General features: G+C 27.7%; 1 protein-coding gene across 3 annotated transcripts; it reads left to right on the top strand.

Annotated features, from left to right (window-relative positions):
* The first annotated feature begins 13,766 nt into the window (after positions 1-13,766).
* Positions 13,767-22,446, top strand: LOC114406609 (stomatal closure-related actin-binding protein 3-like). Of its 3 annotated transcripts, XM_028369365.1 has the most exons (14): positions 13,767-13,999; positions 14,149-14,167; positions 15,659-15,959; positions 16,276-16,404; positions 16,672-16,764; positions 17,355-17,495; positions 18,022-18,090; positions 18,626-18,709; positions 18,869-19,049; positions 20,223-20,336; positions 20,490-20,548; positions 21,408-21,542; positions 21,760-21,909; positions 22,076-22,428. In XM_028369365.1, the coding sequence occupies exons 3-14, from the start codon at positions 15,675-15,677 to the stop codon at positions 22,106-22,108; spliced, it is 1,473 nt and encodes a 490-aa protein (XP_028225166.1). In that variant the 5' UTR covers positions 13,767-13,999; positions 14,149-14,167; positions 15,659-15,674; the 3' UTR covers positions 22,109-22,428. The 3 variants fall into 3 exon arrangements, with proteins under 3 accessions (XP_028225166.1, XP_028225165.1, XP_028225167.1); XM_028369364.1 differs by lacking the exon at positions 14,149-14,167 and having other exon boundaries at positions 22,076-22,446; XM_028369366.1 differs by lacking the exons at positions 13,767-13,999; positions 14,149-14,167 and adding an exon at positions 15,030-15,048.
* Positions 22,447-23,824: the final 1,378 nt, after the last annotated feature.

Raw genomic sequence — 23,824 nt, 5'->3', positions numbered from 1 at the left:
AATCAAATATTGTTACAATTATAATTTTAATTTTTTTATTTTAAAATATATCTGCTTAATAGAATATGTATTTTATCACAAGAATTAATTGAATGAAATATAAGTTTTGTAAATCCTCTGGTTTGATTCCTACGAATAAATAATAATAATAATAATAATAATATTTTAGCTAAAGTAGTATTATAATTAAATAAATATCTTTTATTATAACATAAATTAATAATATAAATAAATTGAAGCCTAAAAAATGTGTCATTGGAATACTTTGTGTACAAGTGAATTTAAAAAAGATATTATATATAAAAAGTAGGGTTTAAACAATTTTTTTTTTGTTTTAAATAGATATTTTTTATTTTTTAAAGCCAAAACTTTTATTCAATATCAGACAATAATAACACACAAAGGGCAGAGAAAAAAAATATAACAATTTTTATGTATGATAATTTGTAGTATATTATAACAATACTAAAATGTGTAGTCTTATTATTTCATTCTTTGATATCAAAAACAAATAAAAATATATATTCATATTATTTTATTCTTTGTTGCTAAAGGTATTATTCCTTTTTTCACAATTAATTATACATTTATATTTATTATAAATAACATCATTAATATAACATAAATATGATTGATTGATGTCAAAATAAATTATTATAGAGGCAAGAGTTTAATTTGATAGGTATTTTGTGTTAACCAAACTAACGCTAAATATTTGACAGAATGTAACATTTCAGTGTAGCGTCTCCTACTTCTTACGTGATAAAAAATTACTTATTTTAATAAATATTTTCTTGACCAATTCATTTGGGGTAAATATTATTCATCTTTGACCCATTTTGGTAAAACAAAACTTTGCTTCTAAAAAATGGTTTTCCAAAACAATTGTATTATATTCACGGGGAGAAATAATATTTTTGTTGTCATTTACCAATCACTTAGCCAAAATAATAAAACAAGTGGATAATGAATAATTGAGAACCCATCTAACTAATATTTTTTATATCAAGAAGACCTACGTAATTTTCGATTGAAAATCCCCGTTGTTCAATTAACTTAGACTGTAGTTAATCACGTGATCCTATCATTACAAATGTTATCGTATTGGCTAAATTCATTTCCTATTTTGCTTGTTTTATCAAATCGATCCTCTGTATGTTGATTAACTTAGAAAATACTTTCATCAATATTTTTTTAAAAAATAAGATCCTTAAAACTGATCGAGAAAGAATTAGAGTCATGATCCCTAAAATAAAAAGTGCATTCCTTTATCACTACATCTAAGTATTCATTTAAATACTTGGTACAAAATATAATATTAATATAATTTTAATTTTATGTAAAAATAATTTAAAATTCAAATTTTATATATATTTTTAATTTATTATATTTTTATAATGTCATATATTATCTTTTAAAATATAATATATTAGATTAAATTCTATTTTCTTATAAATTATAATATGTATATTTATATAAATTTTATTTTTATTTTATATATTATATTTATCTTTTAAAATAATGCTTGTAAGTTGTTAGTGACTACATTTTTTATTTATATTAAGATATTCATATTATTTATCGTAATATAGATAAAAGAATATTGTCAATAAATCACATACATAAATATTTTAAAAATAAAAAATACTATCATTTTATTTAATTATATATCTTTACTATATAATTTAATTCTTTAAAAAAATTACATACCTAATTAAGTAAAGTTAAATATAAATAAAAAATATTATTATAATAAATAACAAGAATATCTTAATATAGGTAAAAAAAATACTATCATTAAATCACATATAAATATTTTAGAAGATAATGAAATATATCATTTATGAAATTATAATTTATATAAAAAATATAAATTAAAGATAAAAGTTTATATTATATCTTTACTGTATAATATAAGTTTTGAATAATGTGATAAAAATTAATAAGATTATTAAAAATATAATATATAAAATAAAAATAAAATTTATATAAGTATATATATTTTAATTTATGCGATAATAGAATTTGATCTTATATATTATTGTGAAGAGATTGTATAAAGTTAAAATTTGGTGAGGAAAATAACTGTGTTGCACGAATTATGCATGGATCAACTTTGTCCTACCGGAAAGATATTGGATCAATTATGCTTTATTGTGAACATATAAAATTGATTCAAAGATTAGGAACGGATGAAAAGAGAAGAAATATGAGAAACAGCACGAGTTTAAATTCTCTAACAGACAATTTTTAACAAAAACTAGTATATTAACATTTAATAATATAAACAAAAATTCTAAGTCTGTCCTACCGCAATTGGAAAAAATGGGTTGTGTTTTGTGAAGCATATTGGTATATATGATATACTTAGGGAAGGCATCCAAACATATTGGCCCCTACCCTATAAACCCTAAAATATTGGACCCTACCATGTGCATGCCTTCAACGTTGCTATGATAATATGACTGAGAGGCTTGATCCATATATATCATAGCTTTTCGTCATGATAAAATATAAGGACCTCGTGTCATAATCGCATGCATTAAAATAAAGACGTACAACTAAAAAGGTAGAAAAAGTGGAGGAAGAAGATAAGGAATTGGTATATATGTATTTGCAATTGGACATATTTATATAAAATTAATTAATACAACACACGCGCGCCGAGGGAATATATACGTATATAATTATTAACTGTCATGTTATAGTTTTTATTTTGGATAAATAGGTATTTTTGTTTTTAAAGTATAGAGTGTTGATAAATTTATTCTTAAAAATGAAAAAATTACTACAAATTTTATTAACTTTCATCCGTTATCACTAATGAAAGAGTCTACGTGACCCATTCAATGACAAATTTGTCAGTATTCTACATATTCATGGACAAAAATAACTATTTATCTAAAATATATTTTAATCTTCATTTTCTTTTCCTTTTAATCATTGCAAATATAACATTAGAATAAAATCTAAAAAAATAGAAAAATAAATAATAATAAGCATAATATTAATTTTAATAAGCATAATTTATCTGTTTACTTTGAAATTTATATTGTAACAACATTAAGTAATGACAAAATCAAGTTGAGTCTCATTTTTTTTAAGAATTAACTTAATGATTGTACATTTTTGTTTGAGTCTCATATTATGGATAAGATATTGTTACATTAAAAATTTGAGAACAATAAATAAATTATGCTTATTAATCAATATTATATTTATTATTATGTTTGTTCTAACTTGTGTTTGTTTTCCTATTTTTTAAGTACTTATTGTAGTATTATATCTGCAACGATTAAAAAGGGAGAGATGAAGATTAAATTATATTTTGGATAAATAGTTATTTTTGTCTCTAAACGTGTAAAATGTTGATAAATTTGTTTCCTGAATGTGTCACGTAGGCTCTTTCATTAATGGTCGGAAGTTAACGAATGAATAGATTTGTCACACATTTTTTATTTCCAGGGACTAAAATTTGAATTTTCATTGTTCGATGATGAATTTGTGAGCGCTCCACACATTAAGGGATAAAAATAATTATTTATCCTTTTTATTTTTGTATACGCTGCAATATTTTTATATAAAAATAAAAAATAATCATAGAATTTAGTACTTTTCATATTCGTTAATGGATTTTAAGCATGTTTCAGACAATTCTGTTTATCAAAGTTATAAAGCTGATAGTGGAATTTACGAACAATATATGGATCATGTTTAGAGCCTAATCATTAGAGGCGGAGGAGTTAGGTTTTTTTTTCCCCAAAAAGGACCAAATATGAAAATAATTTTTTGTAGGTTCCAAAAATAAATAAAAATATACAAGGTAGATAATTAAATTTTAAAGGATATCATAAATAAAATAATAATACTTTTTTTAATTAAAAAAGAAGTAAGTTAGAAAAAAAAATACACAATATATAACATTAATGTCTTTTGGTGGAATTATAAGGATGACCTGAGGGAAAAAATATGAGTTTAAATCATTCTTACTAATAAATTAGCGACTAAGATCGAACAATTAAACCAAGTATTTTTTGGTAGCCGATGCTATTCCATTTCAATAAAAGAAGTTGGCTCGGGTATATATAGTTCTCGAATACAAATCACTGTATAGTATGCTCCATTTCCTTCTCAGTTAAGGCTACTTGGTCAACAATATATATATATATATATATATATATATATATATATATATATATATATATATATATATATATATATATATATATATATATTCATATATTCATATGAACATATACACGGCAATTAATAATTTAGTGTGATAATTTCGTTTAAAATAATAAATTGAATTATATATATTTGCTTGTTCTTCAAGCTAATTGCCTTTTGTAAGTTTTTCTCCTTTTAAAGAAAGTTACAAGATTTTCCCTCACATGCATAAAGTACATTAGATGTGAGGTTAATCTTCAGTTTAATTCAATGTATTATTTCGCTTAGGTTGAGGTATTGTGTCTTTTGGCTTTTGTAGGTCTTTATTATCTAAAAGATGTTAAGAGAGAGAAAAAATTATAAGTTGCCACTGGTCTCAATTTTTATTAATGGGGCAGAACAATAGTCTTCTAGTTGAAGCTAAGGGGTTGGTTGGCAGCTCCACAGATAACTTAGGTTCTTTTTCGATCACTATTATTTCACTTATGTTTACTGTATTAAAATTTTATCTAGATAATAACTGTTATCTTATTTGATTATGTAATCTTCAATTTAACATTTTTGAGTTGTTAAATTGAAACTTTAATTTGATAATAATTGATGATATGATAAAAAAATAATGAAAGAATATTTATTTTGAAAAACAAAATCTTATATTTTTAATTATTATCTTTTATATATTTATTAAATAAAAAATAGAATATTTTTAAAAATTATTTTCTTCTATAAATTGATAATTAAATAAATATTTAATATATTAAAGTTAATATATGTCTATTCATAATTTATGCAAATATTTAACAATGATTTACCATTATTATATTTATTAAATAGAAATATAAAAATAATAAAATAAGATATAATGTAGTTTTAATTTATAACTAAAAATATTTTAAAAATAAATATTTACTTTTAAAAATAAAAAATTAATAATTATATATATATTCGCTTGAAGTTTTTAGAACCGTGTAATCAAAATTTTAACTTGACAACAATAGTTGATTTTATTTCATTAAGTAACCTTTACTTCTATATTTTTAAAACTATAATTTCACAACAACTGTTGATATGATTTAATGTGGTATAAAATTGATGAAAGGTTATTAATTTTTAAAAATCTAGAGAAAACTAATAACGTAATATTAATTTAATTTTTTAAAATAATTATTTACTTTTAAAAACTATTTAATATACTAGATTTAGAGTATGTATATTAATAATTTATGAACACATACATTATTTTGATTTATTAATAATCTAGGTTTTACGTCTGTCTCATTACTTTGAATAATATTTTTTTTAAAAAAATATGATATTTAAGAATTTTTGCCACAAAATAAATAAGTTGATTTTTTTAAATATAATATTTAATAATTTTTTACACAATAAACAAAATGAAAATAATTTTAGAAAGTTTAATGTATATATATATCTATCTATATCCATATATATACTATATGTAAAGAAAGTTTAAAGTTTTGTCAACCATTAAATTAAAATTCTAAACTTTCTTTACATATAGTATATATATGGATATAGATAGATATATATACATTAAACTTGAAGCTTCAAGGTTTCTATATGTAAAGAAACCTTGAAGCTTTGTATTGACATTTTAATTTCACAGCAACCATTGATTTGATTATTGTAAATTTTTTTGTAAAAAATATTTTATTCAACAGAAATTTTTTATAAGAAAAAGTATTAAACATTTTAGAACAAATATTTTTTTTACTCCCATTAATTTTATAATTAATTTTAAAAATGGATTATACAAATATATATATAGACATATATAATACTTTTATTTAATTTCTATACTAAAATATTAATTTTAAAAAAATTATATAACAAATAAAATGTTACTACTTAATATTATCATCAATGGATCGAAATTTTAATTTCACAACCAACCACCATTAATTCTCCTGTTGCATATTCTTTTGTTAAAAAAATGTTTAAAAATTATTAAACTATTATATTTGTTTTAATTATTTTTGGCAACAGTCATTTATTTTATTTAACCAAAATTTAATGTAAAAAGTATATTAAACATTTTAAAATAAATAGAATTTTTACTCCCGTTGATTTTATAATCCATTTTAGAAATGGATTATACAAATATATATGTAGGCATGTATAATAATATTTTATTTAATTTCTATATTTAAATATTAATTTTTTAAAAAAATATAACGAATAATTTTTTTGCATGATATAACAAATAAATGTTACTACTTAATATTATCATTAATAGTAATTAAAGGACAGTTCATCAAATCATGTCTAAATTTTCAAAATATTTAAAACTAACATAACGTTTCAAAGTTTTTGCTCATTTAAAACTAATTTAATATCAACAAAAAAAACTGAACATTTACTCCTTTTTCAATTTCATGGCTTCATGGTTATTATTTTTTAGTAACATTTTTTTATGCCACACATTTATAATTTTTTATGTCACATGAACATTATATATATGAAGAACAAGTTATGCATAAAAAATTTGTTTCTTTCTTATATTTTGCATACTAATTTTATTAGTTCTTTCACACATGTCAGCAATGACTACTTTCAATAATGATAAGGAAATAATGGGTACTCTCATTGGTAATTAAGATCAAGAAACAATGACTACTTTGAGCAAAGAAATTGATACTTCCAAAAAATGATATGGAAGAGTAAGTAAAAAATTTATAATGTTCATAGGATTTTTTTTATAATGATTGTTCCATTTAAAATTCATTTGAAGAGTCTTTGAATAAGTTTTATAAGATGTAGAATGATTGGGTGTTTCTTTCTACTACTTTTTCATCTTCTACATAATTAGAGTATATTTGGAATTTTTTATCACTTCACTACTACAATAAAACTCTTTAACTACGGTTAAATTGGGTTTTAACAACGGTTCTCGACCGTTAACGTCGTTAAAAATAAATTTCAATTAACGACGATTTCAAAAAATATTGTCGTCGAAAATGCAAATTTTCTAAGACGGTTGTTACATTATAACCGTCTTAGAAAATTAACATTCTAAGATTGTTATTATATCAAAACTGTCTTAGAAAGTCTGTCACACCCTGCTTTCTAAGACTTGACATTCTTCTATATATATTTTAGGTGAGCAAAAGCGGCATTCTTCTATATATATGATAAACATTGTTTATGCATTATGTTGTTCTTAAATACTATTTTTCTCTTGTTTTTCTTATAAAGTATTATTGTTTTATTCTATGATAACATAACATAAAGATTATTTTTTTATAAAAAAATAAATTTTTATTTCCAGCCATCATTTTGAGTCTTCAAAGTTTTGTTTTATCAATTATGCTATAATTTGTGTTATGAAATTTATCAAGTTTGTTGAAGCCTAAACAATGTTTAGAGTGACGTTGGAGAGGCATGATACCCATGCTATTTCTTTCATAAATTCTACGAACATGGTTTTTCCAATGTCAATTACCTCCTCATATATGCTATAATTTGAGTATTTTATTTCTATAATAACATAGGCCGAAAATGAACATATTATTATTTTTAAAAGAAAAATGGCTTCTTTTTGTTGTTTGCATATATGATTTGAGTCTTTACAATAAGTAAAGTTTCATTTTTCATTCTCTTAAGGTTTGCAAAGGTCCTATTTTGAACTTTATATTTTTTTAAAAAACAATCAAATTTTACTTATATTTTAAGATCAACTACTTAATTCTTCATATGCTACTATTTGAGTATTTCATTTTTGTATTAGTTGTTCAATTAAACTAATCAAATTGGTCTAATTGTATTAAACTTCATCATGCTCATATATATTTAATTATTGATCAAATGTCCAAATAAGATAAAAAACGATAGCAACCTATAAGATGATATGATTTTTTTATTCTTATAAATTTAGACTTAAAAGTATAATAAAGACTCAAAAAGTATCATAAATATAAAACAATTTAGTTATTACCATTCAATATTTTGCCTTTCTGAATCCACTCAGAATGAGAACAAAATTACTAAAAAAATGAAAAAAATAAACTGTAACATAAAAAGTAGCATGTACACATATAAATAATAGTTGAGTAAATTATACTCGGACCCCCTAACCCTAACTAGTGTCAATTGAAATATATGAGCAGACGAAATTGTCCCAACATCATTATTACTCCGTCACCCCTGTGTTTTTTCAAATTGCACCTGATTCTCCTCCCCTTTATTTACATTACTTTTATCCCCTTTTTGTTAATGTCGTTAGTCAATTGAAATATGTGAGCAGACGAAATTATCCTACCATATTTGTTAAATACTCAATAAAAAAACACAATATGTGAACTCTTGATTAAGACATTATATTAAATACCTAACCATAAAAAATAAATATTTCAAAGAAAGAAGTTAAAAATACAATTGTAGGAGCAAAACACTAAAATTTGAAGCAAATGACCATATTCAATGACATGACTGAGAACCAATCCAACAAAAACACAACAATCAAACGATTTAATACGCACAAAAAAATTGAACACTAAAAAATAATATTCATATTTATTCAATGTACCTTTGAATTTAACATACTACTATAAATTAAAAATTAATAATTTTATATATGTACATATTTAAAAAAAAAATTAAAAATATTGAAATATATAATTTAAACAATCTCGTGCAACACACAAGTTTAGAATCTAGCATTCAATGTCTTATTTACTTTGGCTCTTGTTGATTTTTACAAGTTTGTTCCTTAAAAAATACCTTGATGGATTAAGAAAGAAAAATGTATATAAATTGTTCTTTGCGTTTATTCTTATTCAACGTGATACTTTTAATAGAATGGAAACCAACTACCCACTAGCTTTCTATACATTGTAGCATCCTTAAGTTCAATTCATTTCCTCAACTAAATGCTTTTGTGTTTATCTCCATCAAAGTTGAGATTGGTCTACAATCCAACATATCTCATTTCTTAAAAAGATCTTAAGCATATTTTCGCTAGCACAAAAAATAACCCAAGTTATGAAATTTTTTGGGTCAATCTAACCCAACGTGATATGTCAATAAATCAATGACTTATATGACAATTGACCTAACTCTAGTCAACTTGCTTTTCACACCTTGGTCCCTAGATTAAGTCAAGTTGTCTGATTTATTTTTGACAACTATGTCTAATGTTTTAGCGGGACCGTTGAACGTCCAAACAATTCCTACATCCCATATATTCTATTCAAGGATTGATATATTCTCATATATCACAAGACTATAATTTTTTTAGGTCAGTATGATATTTATGTAAACTATATACTTATAATTTTATCCATAATTAATTTTTGTCAAAGAAGCTAACTAGTTACTTTTAATATGATATTTTATTTTTCCATCACATTTTTTTTATCCACAAACTCAAATACAAGAATTTGTCATATGACTCCACATTTTATTTACAATTTATATGCTTATATATGATGTACTATAAAAATGAACCATCATACACTTTTGTTTTTGTTTTTCATTCTAGTTGGTTGAATCAATTTTATCTTTTATCTCCTAAACAGTTTAGATATCACTCAGAATTATTTTTAGATATCCTCGCATATATAAAGAGAAGACAACTCTTGAGCAGATAAATTAGCTTGTTTTAGTTTGCACTCCCATGATTTTACTTGGTGGGATCTAATTCTTGGCTTCATTAGATCAGACTTTTTTAGAAATAGATATTCATTGTTTTCTTATAGGTTTCGTTTGTAATAATTGGATTTGGTCCATATCCCCCAAATATTTTTCGTGGTTTTTTGTTGAATGAAGTCTTTGATATGTGGTAGAGGATCAATTGACTTTGGAGTGCCAACATAGTCAAAATTAATGTCTTGATCCATTGTGATACTTTTATACCGATGTTTATGGAAAAAAAATGACAACAATTTTTTCGATAAATCATAATAATATTATTTCTTATTCATCAACTGATCGGTTATTTAGAAGCACAACTATATTAATTGATCTTTTCTGGGGACCGGGATCTCTAAATAAGTTAAAGTGCAAGGGCAAGTGCCTTGGTGCTATCAGTTGCGGGTTGCTAAAGGCCCTAACAATAATTAAGGACAGTAATTAATTAAGTTAATTTTTTCCCACCAAATCCTCCCCCACCACAACTAATTGCAAATGAAAGAATGTGGGTCAAAAACCCAGCAAGCATAAATAGAATAGATGGCATTTCGCAAAAAGTTTTAAGTCCAAAATGGCTGTTATGATAACCAGCGTATTATCTAACACTGCCATCATTTCCATGATTCCTTCCCCTAGACGCGCATATAAATTATAATTAAGTATATGCACATATAATAAAGAACAGTTAGGAAGTGCATATATATATATATATATATATATATATATATATATATATATATATATATATATAAATCCAAGTTAGTAGCACTTGGATGTATTGAGAGATTTTTGGTCCAACAATATCAATCATCATCAATTCCGAGGCTGCAGGTGACTTTGATGCCAAAAGGGCATGTGGGGTATGCCAGATAGAAGAATATTGAACCCTAAGCCACTTCGATGCTTCTTGTTACTCCACATATAAATTATGATATCATTATTAATAGTTTTAGTTTGTCTACTATATTATGATACAAAGAGTGTAATTAAACTGTTTAGGAGCTCTTTCAGCATATTTTAATGGCGAATTCAATCAATAAAGAATCAACATTAATATGCATTTTAGAATAATTATTATAAAAACATTAAATCACATTTTTTATTAGCACTAAAATAGTTAGAAAAGATAAAAACAATATATAAGTTATATTTGACAAAATAGCAGATTAACTGAAAGCTGGAGAATGATTTTTTTAGCTGAAAGTTATTAAATTAACTCATCATATTAACCTTATACTATATAAACAGCGTTAGATATAGGTGTAGCCTTGTAACAAAATTAGTTTGATCAATCTTCATTTGGGTAATTAGAGTATTCAATAAGCATGATACATTTTTCTCATAAATTCATATTACGTATTAGTCATTGCATCTATCATTAAAATAACACCTATATCTACAGCCTTTGCACACAGTTTGGTGCTCTTTCACCATCAAGACAAGTCACACAGAAAGGAAACTTTCCTTTTATAATATAGTGTACTATAGAATCAATTATGAGTACTAATCCCAAAATTTAAGGGCATATAACAGTTACAAATGTTGAAAAATAGACAATGCAACCAAGCGCACTTATATAGGCCCAACTGTGATAAGTGACCTCATAGTTCCTCCCTCTCTCACATGTATGCTTTTTGATTTCCATGCATGGTGCTCTCACCTACACAATGCTGGAATAATGTTGCTGCATTATAATTTTATAATTTTAGAGTAAAAAAAGTATGCATTAGTGTAATTTTTTATATTATTATTTAATTATAAATTATTATATATATGATAAATTTGTTGATTTTATAATAATAATAATAATATTAAAAATTATATTTGTTGATTTTATAATAATAATAATAATAATATTAAAAATTATATTAATAATATTTTTTATTGGTTGATAGTGTAAATTTTTTCATATTAAACTCTTAATTTTTTAATGAATGATATTTATATTTCTTTATTAAACGTAAAAGACAATCATAAAAAATATTGCACGTGAATCTACAACAATTTCATTAAATTTTAGTTTGTGCAGGATTTTCATATCTATTTGCTTCCACACAATCTACTTCAGCAAAAAGTTGACATAAAAAATCCAGATATATTAAATAATGCATGCCCTCTTAAATTGAAGACAAAATAAAATACCAAATATTAAATAAAAGTTTAAAAAATAACGAATTATTACATGAAATACATGAAAAATACGTAACCTAAAATTCCTTTTCATACTAAGGTGTGCTTGTTTAGCAGAAATGGCCCCACATCCGAGGTTCAATTATAAGAGTCACAATAAAAAAAAAACATGTTCATGCATTCGAATATCTCTCTTAAGAATTAATATATAAGGAAAAAAAGTCACACACGGATAAAGTCTTAAGCCATCTCAATTTGATAGCTGGCTAACTAAAAAACCAAACCAACACTTTGTCTTTGTTCCTTTCGTGTATTTTTTTCCCCAACATCACTGCAACATCCATCGTCTACAGTTTCTTTATACCCATGTAGCCATCACGTGGTTTTTATTTTGTTTTTATTTTTATTTTTATTGCAAGGGCCAGTTCGAACTTTATTTTGACCCCAAAAATCACCACGCCGTGAATGAAATCGAGTATAGTAATGGATCATGAGTTTATATATTTTAAAATCAATTTTTCGTGAGTATATATATTTCTTTAAGAAGAACAAAATTGTTTAAGTTTGCTTTTAAAATATACTTTTATTTATATTTTAAAATAATTTCACTTTGCTACTTAAATAAAATATAAATTAAAAATTAATTCCTTTATGGGTATCATTTTGAATTTTAAAATCACAATACACTTTAAATTAACTAGAAGTAAATACACATTATCGGGTTGTCTTATCAAATTGAGTAAAGCGATTATCTTTCTACACTTTAAAATCACCAAATTGAGTAGCTCAATCTAAAAATAAGTTTTCCAAAGAGATTTTATCCTTGTACACATATAGTTAATCACGGTGGGAAACTTTTGTTATTGCTGCTTACATATATAGATTGGTGATATTGTAACTTGTCTTTTTTTTTTTAATCTATCAAAATTGACTGTGTAAGAGTTTTATATATGGATTAGACCAGTTTTTATACTTTTTTTATACTATAAATTAGAGTTTACTTTTTATAGTTCTTATTGCTGAATTAGTTTAATTTCTATGTATAATTAAAAATTTATACATTTACCATATATGTCAATCTGTAACTAAATAATAGAAATAAATTAATTAAGATTTTACATTGTGGATTCGCATATTATTTACTCCAAATATTTACCGAGGAAAACTACACTCTTTAATTTAAAGATGGACTCATTTTTGATATTTTTTTATAAGGAGTGCACACATTTTAATACACTCTTTTTAATACATATATTTATTGGTCAAAATTTATTAAAAATTATAAAATTAAGAGAAAGTCATTAAAAAAGAAACATAATTCATAAAAATTTATAATTTCAATTAATAGTAAATAATGTTTAAATAAATATGATAGAAGATGTGTCGATGAAGAGTCTCTTTTTGTATACTGTATTATGCATTGTTTGAGGTGGTGGCACTTGCGTAAATACCAGAAAGACGGAGGGACATTCTTCGGAAAAAGTAGTCAAAAGAAGGACACCCCGCCAAACATCAGTCCCCGCTGTAAAATAAAAGAACGATATATATATATATATATATATATATATATATATATATATTAAAAAAAAAAACAACCACGGTACGATACGATGATTCGGCCAAGCGCACGCGCGCGTGTGCACGCGCACCTGTGTAGTAAAAGCGTGACCCGGGCACGGAGGATGTGGGGACGGCGCGTGAGCAATGCAGGGTGGCCCCCACCTCGATGGAGGGAGGGCGTAACAATGATGCAGTTAGTGAAAAAACAAATTGATTTAAGTCGTTGGGAGGGGAGACAAATGAGTCAGGTTTACAAGCCTTTTCCTATTTCTCTCTTTCTTTTCTTCTTTCTTCTTCTTTTTTTTTTTAAACCTTTTCAAAAAGCAATGCTAATGCCCACTCTTTAGATTCTTCTTCTTCTTCCTCATCCTTCTTCTTCTTCTTCTGCTGCTGTTGTTGTTGTTGTTGTTGTTGTAATTCTTCAACTTCAATCCTGTCTTGTCTCTTTCTCTTTTCTTGTTTTGCTTACCTGCAACCGGCTTAAGCTGTGGTAACTCCTTCTCTTAATTAATCACCCTTTTGTTTCGGTTATTACTCTCTTATTCTCTCTCTTGCATTTCCGTTTTGGTTGCATGCAACTCTTTCCTCTCTCTCATTCACTCTCACTTTTCATTTTTCTTTTTCTATTCTTTGCTTCAGTGGCCTTGCTCAGTTAGAAGTAAGATTTTGCTTTTTTTTTTTTTTGTTTTCTTTTTTGCATTTGTAATTCCAATGGAATGGAAATTGAGGAATGTGGGTTGATTTGATGATATTCAGAAATGCATTTTGAGAAGTTGGTGTAATCAGAAGATAATGAATGCTCTTGGTTGATCTCAAATTATCAATGTTTTTACTTTGTTTCTCTCACTATGTTATGTTTTTTTTTTTTTTTTCATTTTTTCTTGTTGATTTATTGTGTATCAGGCCTCCGTTAATGTATGCAATTTTTCATTTTTTTGTTGTGTAGATCTATTTGGTTTCATGGTTTTGCGTGTTTGTTGGGGCAGGAGAAACTACGCTCTTATTTTTTCTTATCTGATTTTTTTTGTTTTGTTTCTATACTAGGAAACTGCTGCACTAACTTGAAAATTCATTTGATGATGTAGTTCCGTAATATGAATGCTAGTTGACATGGTGACTGCGCTTGATCCTTTTTTTTTCTCTCACTAAAAATAGAAAATAAATCACTTTAATGTTTTGAGATTAATAATCAACTACAACATAGCTGTCAGTTGATGTTATTGCTTCTAATCTTCCCCTTTGAATATTACTACTAATGCTAGCTGCTGCTACTACATCATTTTTTTTTCTAATAAGACGCCGGATTAATTTAATTCTTCCATCCTTTTCTTTTTCCTGTTCTTAGACGTATATGAATTGACTGACAATTGATGTGTTCGACCACTTTTTTCTGCTCAAACTAAAATGAATTCAAATGAAATGGCTGTTTTAGTCTAAACCCATCTTGTATCTTACATCAAACCAAATATATTCATCGCCAACTCTGATCTTTGGTGATTACACTTCAAGATTTTATCCTTCTTCTAAGTCTAATCTTTGGTAACAACATTCTTAAGCTTTTCATCGTTTTATACAGAACTAGGATGGTTTGATTTGCAATGTCATTCATAATTGGCAGATCATCAGCAACAGTGATGAGCTTTTGTTGCTTAGGTTTTGATTGTGGTTTAATCCCACCTACTTGCATTGGGTTGAATTTGGGATGTCCTTTCCCTGTTGTCTGACTCTGTTATGCTTGACATGGGATCAAATGTGTTTGATGCATCTTAAAGTTCATATAACATATGCATAACAAAGAAGAGTGAAACTCTAGAGCTTTAATTGTCCAATATGGTTCAGTTAAATGAAGACACGTTTATTTAGTAATTTGATTTTTCTCTCATGGTGAAGGAGCATTGAGTAGTAGACCAGATCACAGGAGTGTCAGCCATCCTTATTCCATCATGTTTTCTAGCTTTTAGGATTCTTTCATGGCTTCATCTTTTCTACATTGCATGTCATATGTCCTCAATCTACTTCACTAAGCTGGGTTTAATTGTAGTTTTTGATGAAGAAATGGAGTCTTCTATACTTCAATGTTGTTTTGATTTTGACTCATCATTGATATATTCTTAAGGTCTCATACTATATTGCAATTTTTTTTTACCAGATCACCAATTTTCAACATGACAAAGATAAGTCCTGAAGTTGAAATCAGGATGCCAATGGAGGCATTTCCGCCAGTTTCAGCTGATGTGAGCTTTATTTCTAATAGTTTTCCGAAGTACAAACTGGATGCTGATAATCAAGTTCTGGAAGAGCCAGTTGAGGATAACCAGGGTCCTTCTTTGAAGGACGTTATTGAACAAGAAGCTTCCAATTTGTCAGACCAACACAAGCGTATCTCAGTTCGTGACCTTGCCAGTAAATTTGACAAGAACCTGGCTGCAGCTGCTAAGTTGTCTAATGAGGTCTTCATTATTTTCTTATGGTCTACTGTTGATTATTTCTTTTCTTTAACACAAAAAAGCCAATTTATTCATCACTCCCCTGTTCTGTCAAAATACACATTAGTCTGGTAAAAAGCAAAAAATAAAATAAAATAGCAGGTTCAAGTTAGATCTCTTTTAGTTTTTAGGCAACCGAAACTGCCATTGTTGAAATAGATTTTGCTATTGACTACGAATCATAATTCATCCGATTGTTTTTTGGCACTTCATTTGAGTCATATTTCTTTTCTCAACTTCTGATGATCCCCCCTCCCATTCCTTTTGGTGTGGAATTCAGGCAAAGCTAAGAGACGTGGCATCTTTGGAGGGACATGTTCTTTTGAAAAAGCTAAGAGATGCCTTAGAATCTTTAAGAGGCCGTTTTGCAGGAAGAAACAAAGAGGATGTGGAGAAAGCTATCTCTATGGTTTGTTAGTTTATATTACGCCATGGTTGGGTATATTACATTGTTCAAAGTTTGAAATAGTATTTCATTTTGTCTGATGAGCAGACAAAAAATGAGTCTTCCTGACTTTTGAGCTTTCTGGCTTTCTTTTGTGGAGTATGTCTCCCTTTCTTTTCTTTAACCCCACATATTTGAAGCTATTTCAGAATGCACGAGGAAATTTCTTTTTCCTCTTCAATTCATGTTACTAATGCTAAGTATTCATAATTAACAATATATTCCTCACAGGTGGAAGCTTTAGCAGTTAAGTTAACCCAAAATGAAGGAGAATTGATTCAAGAGAAGTTTGAAGTGAAGAAGCTTGTAAACTTTCTCAAACAGGTCTTCTTCGACATCTAAACTTTTTGTAATTTGTTATAGAATCTCCTTCAAAACTTTCTGCTCATAGTTGTGATTTACTTGAACAATTTCTGAATTTTTACCACTCGTACTTTGATCAAATTCCAATATTTCATTTGGATATTTTTTTAACAGATTGTAAAACAATAATTAGACGATTGATAGTTTGACATGTATTTGTGTATTGTTTGGAATAAACTGTTACAAACTGTATTGCATAAATTTGTTGAGACATTCCAATCTCATAGAACGGTGCCTTTGGTTCCTTCCTTTTGCTGTCACCTTTCAACAAGATCAACATTGTTCCCTTTTCATTTCATATAATGGAATGAAATTGGTCTCTCTGAAAATTATTTTGTGATTTGGAGTCTCTTTTATAATGCATTGAAAGTGAAACCATGGTGATAATTATTCCTTAGTAGTACTAGTACTTCATTTAGACACTGATAAGCATTGCAATTATTTTTCCTTCTCCAGGGCTTTCTGAAATAGTTTTATTTTTCTAGTTCTTCCATTTAATTTTTTTTAACAAAAAAATAAAATAAAAATCAGAATCCATCTTTGTTCTATAGGCTTCTGAAGATGCTAAAAATTTGGTTAATCAAGAGAAGTCTTTTGCTTGTGCCGAAATTGAAAGTGCTAGAGCTGTGGTGCTGAGAATTGGGGAGGCTCTTGAAGAACAAGAAAAAGCTTCCCAAGCTTCTAAACCACAGGTACTAAAATGCTGTTTGATTACACAATTTGTGTGTATGTGTGTATAATTTTGCATTAATGAATTCATAATCAAGCATTACTTTGCAGTATAATAATCTTCAATGTACACAAGAGAATTATATGTATGGGTATAATCTAACCGTATAAGCCAAGAATTACTAAATAATACAATTTTAGGATAGAAAAGAAGGGTTTATTCTCTGTATGATGGACACTGCTAGAAGATAACATTTCCTAAAAAGACCTTAAATATAATTTATATATGTTAAAAGTTTCTTATGAACTTACTTTACTCATTCACCTATAGAAATCCTATGCATAAACATACAAGCTTGGATTTTCCGACTACCCTGTAAGTAGCTGTTTGCCAGTCATTTACATGATATCTTCATATCATGTTATATCATCCTTCAGTTTGTAATGTATATGAATGTGGAAAATTTGTAAAGGTGCTTTATTGATATTGTAGTTACTATTATGTTTTAGTACGTAAAGTGTACTCCATCTGTTGTTCTTCACTGTCAGGATGTGGATGGACTAGTCGAAGAGGTTCAAGAGTCTAGAAGAATCAAATTGTTGCATCACCCAAGCAAGGTGAATTGCTTTTTGCTTCCTCAATACTGTTGTTGCTGATGGTTTTTGCTTAATTTCACTATACTCCATTTTAAAATAATAATAATAATAAATTATCATTATTATTAATAATAATAATAATAATAATAATCATCCAGATATTTTCAAGAAACATTAGCACTCCAATTTTCCCATAATTTTGTACTTACACATCATACATCATGCTTAGATACTATATTTTCCTGTGAAAAATGAGAAATTTTGATTGAAACATTTGAAATGCATAGAAATGTCATCAAATGCTGAAATTTGGTTTGAATTGTGTAAAATAGACCATAACATATCTGGAAAATATTTTACATGCTAATTATTATATTCTGCTATACTTGTATCCTAAATCTATTAAAATTTTCATATCTACACTTCATATCATTTTGGATAACTTATCAATACCTGTACAATTAGGCACATGATAATTTAAGGATCCATTAACTAGAGTGTATTACAATTTGAATATTCTTCATATGGGTGAAATATGAGAATTGTATGGTTTCAGGTGATGGCCATGGAATATGAACTACGTGCTCTTAGGGATCAAATTCGAGAGAAATCTATATTTTCAATTAAGCTTCAGAAAGAGGTTTGTTGATATCTGGTTTTACTTTTACTTACTCTAATTAACTATCAAATTTATCATCAATTTGATTAGATTTGCAAACTATAATTTGGACACGCTATATCAAGATTTAATAAACTCAAATATACTTTTCTTGCAATAACTTCATTTCATCCATGCCAGCTAATCATGAGCAAGAGGAACGAGGAAAATAAATCTTGTTTATACATGTTAGATGGTTCTGAAGCTTTGGGTTCATATCTGCGAGTCCAGCCTTGCTCAGATGAAGTGCCACAGGTTTCGAAATGTTCATTTCAGTGGTACCGCTTGTCTTCTGAAGGCAGCTGGAGGGAAGTTATTTCAGGTATCTCTCTTTTAGTTGATACTCAATTGTGTTTCAGAATAACCAGATCGTAGTATTTGTATTGATTTATTTTAGTAACATTTATTCTTGATTCTGATAATTTGATATCCTTCTGGAAGATTTTCAATGACTCTATTATCTGTGTATATACAAATCAGCCAGTTTTGTTTCCACTGTAGATCTATACTTGAGATGTAAAACCATTCACGTGCCTGTGCCTAACAGCAGCTTTAGCTTTTAGGATAGTTGGTCCTTGACATGGTATCAAAGCCTTTAAGTCAAATAGTAAGTATTCGATTTATACTAACTCCATTCCAAATTTATTAAATTAAATTTAATTACACTTGAGGGCGAGCCCTGGTGCAGCGGTAAAGTTGTGCCTTGGTGACTTGTTGGTCATGGGTTCGAATCCGGAAACAGCCTCTTTGCATATGCAAGGGTAAGGCTGCGTACAATATCCCTCCCCCATACCTTCGCATAGCGAAGAGCCTCTGGGCAATGGGGTACGAAGTTTTTTTTTAATTACACTTCACCTACAATGTCAGAGGGCTAGGGAGGGGGTCAAATGGCCAGCAATTAGAAGAACGATCATCTAAGAGCAGGTTTTTGCATTTAGGATGGGATAGTAGGTGCTGGACATTTGTAATATGTTATTGTGAGTCTAGCTCGGTTCCTTGTAACAACCAAAGGAACCAGCTGACTACATAATCCTTATTATGTATCTTTAGTACCACTGGTACTCTTCATATATATAAAAATATCTATTTTTGCCGAGCAAAAAAAACACTGTACAAGGTAAAGTGGACTTGTACAGTGTCCATACTTCAAGTCTAAAGTGCTTTTGCATAAGTGTTTACTGGAAATGCAATATCTCTTTAGTGATATGTATTTACAATCCAGCAAATAAACTTTACAAATACACCTCTCTCTGTCTGTCATCATTGTCATGCTTTCCTGCCAAATATAGCTCCTATTAGTTCATTGACTTTAGAAGATGTATGGCTCCAATCTGGTGGTGGAATCCATTTTTATTTATGACCTCCATAATGAATATTGTTCTATGTATCTTATTTGACTATATTTATGCTGCTGTTTGCCTGACTGGGCTCCAACAGCTAATTTATCTTGATTGTTTTTAATTCTGTTTGAAGTTGGTTTGCCTTTTTTTCTCAGGTGCCAACAAATCAATATATGCTCCTGACCCCTCTGATGTTGGGAGAATCTTACAAGTAGATATTGTCTCAAATGGGAAAAAGCTCACCCTAACAACTAATCCCATTCAAACTGGTTAGTTTTATTACAGGCTTACCTTTTGTTTTTCCCAACTAATTATTTCTGGTTTTAGAATGCATGGTTGAGGTTGTTGTGTACCTGACAATACCAATAATGCATCTAGAAGTAGAAAAGAAAGGCTAACAGCTACCTATCTGTGTGTAACAGTTTCAGGACTTGGAAGCCATGTGGAGACACTTCTACGAAAATCTAATACTGATTTTAATGTATGTCATCTACAGTCTTTTTAGATTCAGTAATTTTAACTATTCCTGGTAGAAAAGGCTATTCAAATATCAACTTTAAGCATTCAATACAGAAAATGTAGAAAATGTGTGATTTAATTCAACAAACATTATAAAACATGTTTGTCTTTTCACAGTTGTTTCTTGAAGACAATCTTTAAAAGCTTAGAGTTAAATTCCATGTGGTCCGAAACCTTGATTACTTAGTTGAGAAATTTGCTTATAAGTTCTTGATAGGGGGTTCAAGACCCTCAGATGGAACATCTCTTTCCTATTTCTGTTCCCCTCCCCACCTAGTAGGATCCCTTTTGGCACTACCCTTGTGGTGGGGCCTTCCCTTAGGTCTGACAGATTTAGTACCCCAAAAGTAAATAAATAATCCTTGTGTTAGTTTAACATCTACCTGTATTATTACTGTTGCAACTTTTGACCAAGTTTTGAGTATTGTTTGGCCTTTCCCCCTTACTTCCTGTGGGTTATAAACACAACCACAAATTAGTTTCAAGAAAATATTACATCTTAGAGACAGATGTATTATTGATTTGCTCATTCTGATGTTTTGATAAAGGTGCATGCTATATTTTTTAGTTGTTTATGACTTTTGTAACATAAAATAGAGCCTTGTATTCCTTGAACTTTTCTGGTCTAAAGGAGTGAGTTTCCTACATGCATTATCAATTTATAACTTGTTTAATGTTTCACTTTTTGTGTATCTAACTATCTACTTTCACCTTTTCACACTCATTTTTATCTGCTTATCTAAAAGAGGAAGTTTGCTTTGGGTAAAATGGACATTTTTTGGCACAATAATTCTTACAGTTTGTATTTGGATTTTATACAGGTAGTTATTTCTCAAATGAATGGAAAAGATCACTCATCCCATTCTACTCATTCATTTAATGTGGGGAGAATGAGGATAAAGCTATGCAGAGGTTGGATTACAAAAGCTAGAGAGATTTACTCCCCATCAATGCAGGTACTGGCAACCTAGATTATCATAGTGCACTATTTCATCTGTGTACTTTTTTTTATGGTTCATCATCTTTTAAGTCTCTGTTTGACTATATCCCTTAAACTAACATTTTATTTTATCATAGTGCACTATTTCATCTGTGTACTTTTTTTTATGGTTCATCATCTTTTAAGTCTCTATTTGACTATATCCCTTAAACTGACATTTTATTTAACTATAGCTATGTGGCGTTAGAAGTGATGTCGCGAATGCAGCGAAGGTGTTGTTTTGGCAAGCAAGAAAGGGCCTCTCATTTGTATTAACCTTTGAATCAGAGAGAGACCGAAATTCAGCCATTATGGTTGCCAGGAAATATGCTCTTGATTGCAATGTATGCACCCCTTTACCTTGTTATCTACTGATTCATATGTTGACTTTCTTTGTCTCATTCTTTAGATATGTTACAAGTTTGCTTTAAAAGCTCTGCATGCATTTCCTTGCTGAAATGGATCCCTTCATGCAAATTAAAAACTGGTATTTTGTTTTTTAAATGACAGGTCGTGCTTGCCGGGCCAGATGATCTAGTGTAGGAGCAAAAATTAACTGACTGAGCTTTTCCAACAAACGTGAGATTTATCAGATTCTTGGTGTGAGTATACGTGTGTGCTTGTTTTGTTAAAGAAAGATATGATTTCATCTGTGATTGGGTTTTTCACTAATTGAGTTGCATTGTTTTAGGCATGGTTTTTTTATTTGCCTAATCATGTTGTACCAAACTCAACTTTTTTTTTATAATTATTAGTTCATTTGTTCATTGTGGCTAATTTGCATGTGCTAGTTGTTTTGTAATGTAAAGCATATCCGAAACATGGTATATACCAAAATTTCCTAATGATTATTGGCTCGTAAATCTGTTATTCAGCCTTAAGTTGGGAAGGAAATACTGATTAAGACTCAAGTGGTTATTGCTTAAAGATAAAAAATGAAAGTTATATCTTTAGCTTTATTCTTTTCTTACTAAAACCTATTGAATTATTGGATTCCATTGTTGTAAAACACTTCCATTTCATGAGATTTGGTCTACTATCCGCACATGCATGTGGATGTAATTGCACTTCAAAGAAGGCACATATACATGGCTAATTGCTAATGCTGTACAATGGTTTTCTTTTTTTTTGCTGAGTAGAATGGCTTGAAAACTAGAGATGTATGAATAGAGTTTTTAAAATAATGGCCTCAAAACTTGAGACGATGAATAAAGTCTTTAAAATTTTAAACTAATTGCACTTCAAAACAAAACAAGTGTTTTAGTAATTTATTGTTTTATCTATCAATAAATTTTTTTAAAAGTTTCCTATTATTTTTCTTACTTTTCTTCCTTCTTGATTATGCTATTTTCTTTTGGGTGTGAATGGATTGATATCAACAATAAATCTCATCAGTTTTGTTAAGAAAAAAATGAATTGAGGATGAATAAATAACTATATAAAAAGTAAATAAATTAAATAAACGTAAAAATCAAGAGTTAAATTTTCATTAACTTGTACGCAAATACATGATTGTGTTCGAACTTCAAATACAACACACCGAAATTGGAATACTGGCATAGCAACCATTGTAATTCTAATCCTTAATTCTAATAAAGTTTCTCACCTTAAAAAAAGTTGAAATACAGTTTTTGTCCTTTTAAGAAACTTTTTTTTTCGATTTAGTCCTACTTAAAAAAAAAAGTACTCCTTCCAGTCTTTATTATAAGGTCTAATTAACTATTAATTAGGATAAAGAAAATTAATTAATTAAGAGTATTAACGTTGTCTTAAATTAGTACTTTTTCTTCTAAATTATACTTATGAACAAAACTAACATTTTTTAAGGAAAAAAAAATAACAAACATTAATGGGTTATGATTCTTTTATGTCATATCATTCTAAAATTAACTTTAATGTATTTTTGTGAAAATAATTAATATAAAAAACATTTAAAATTGAACGTTATAATAAGTATCAAGTAAAACTTTTAATTTGAATTTTATTAGAGTTGTCAAAATTGATTTAGGTAGGTCACACTATAAAAAGAATAGGTTGGTAAAAAAAATGGACTGATTTGATTTGGCTAACCAGATCAAATTTATAAATTCTTAATCCAAATATTATTGTATCTATTTGGTCCAACATTGTTTATTTTTTTCTTTTAAAACTTGTATAAAATTAAGAAAAAATAGGATAATTTGACTAAGTTTGATGAGTCAAGCTGGACTAAGAAAAATATGACCTAGGGAAAATTCAGATTAGGTTACACTTGCCTTA

The sequence above is a fragment of the Glycine soja genome, chromosome 3 (assembly GCF_004193775.1).
Source record: "Glycine soja cultivar W05 chromosome 3, ASM419377v2, whole genome shotgun sequence".
Classification (NCBI taxonomy): Eukaryota; Viridiplantae; Streptophyta; class Magnoliopsida; order Fabales; family Fabaceae; genus Glycine; species Glycine soja.
Note: the sequence above shows the minus strand (reverse complement) of the source record. Positions and strands in the feature narration are given on the sequence as shown.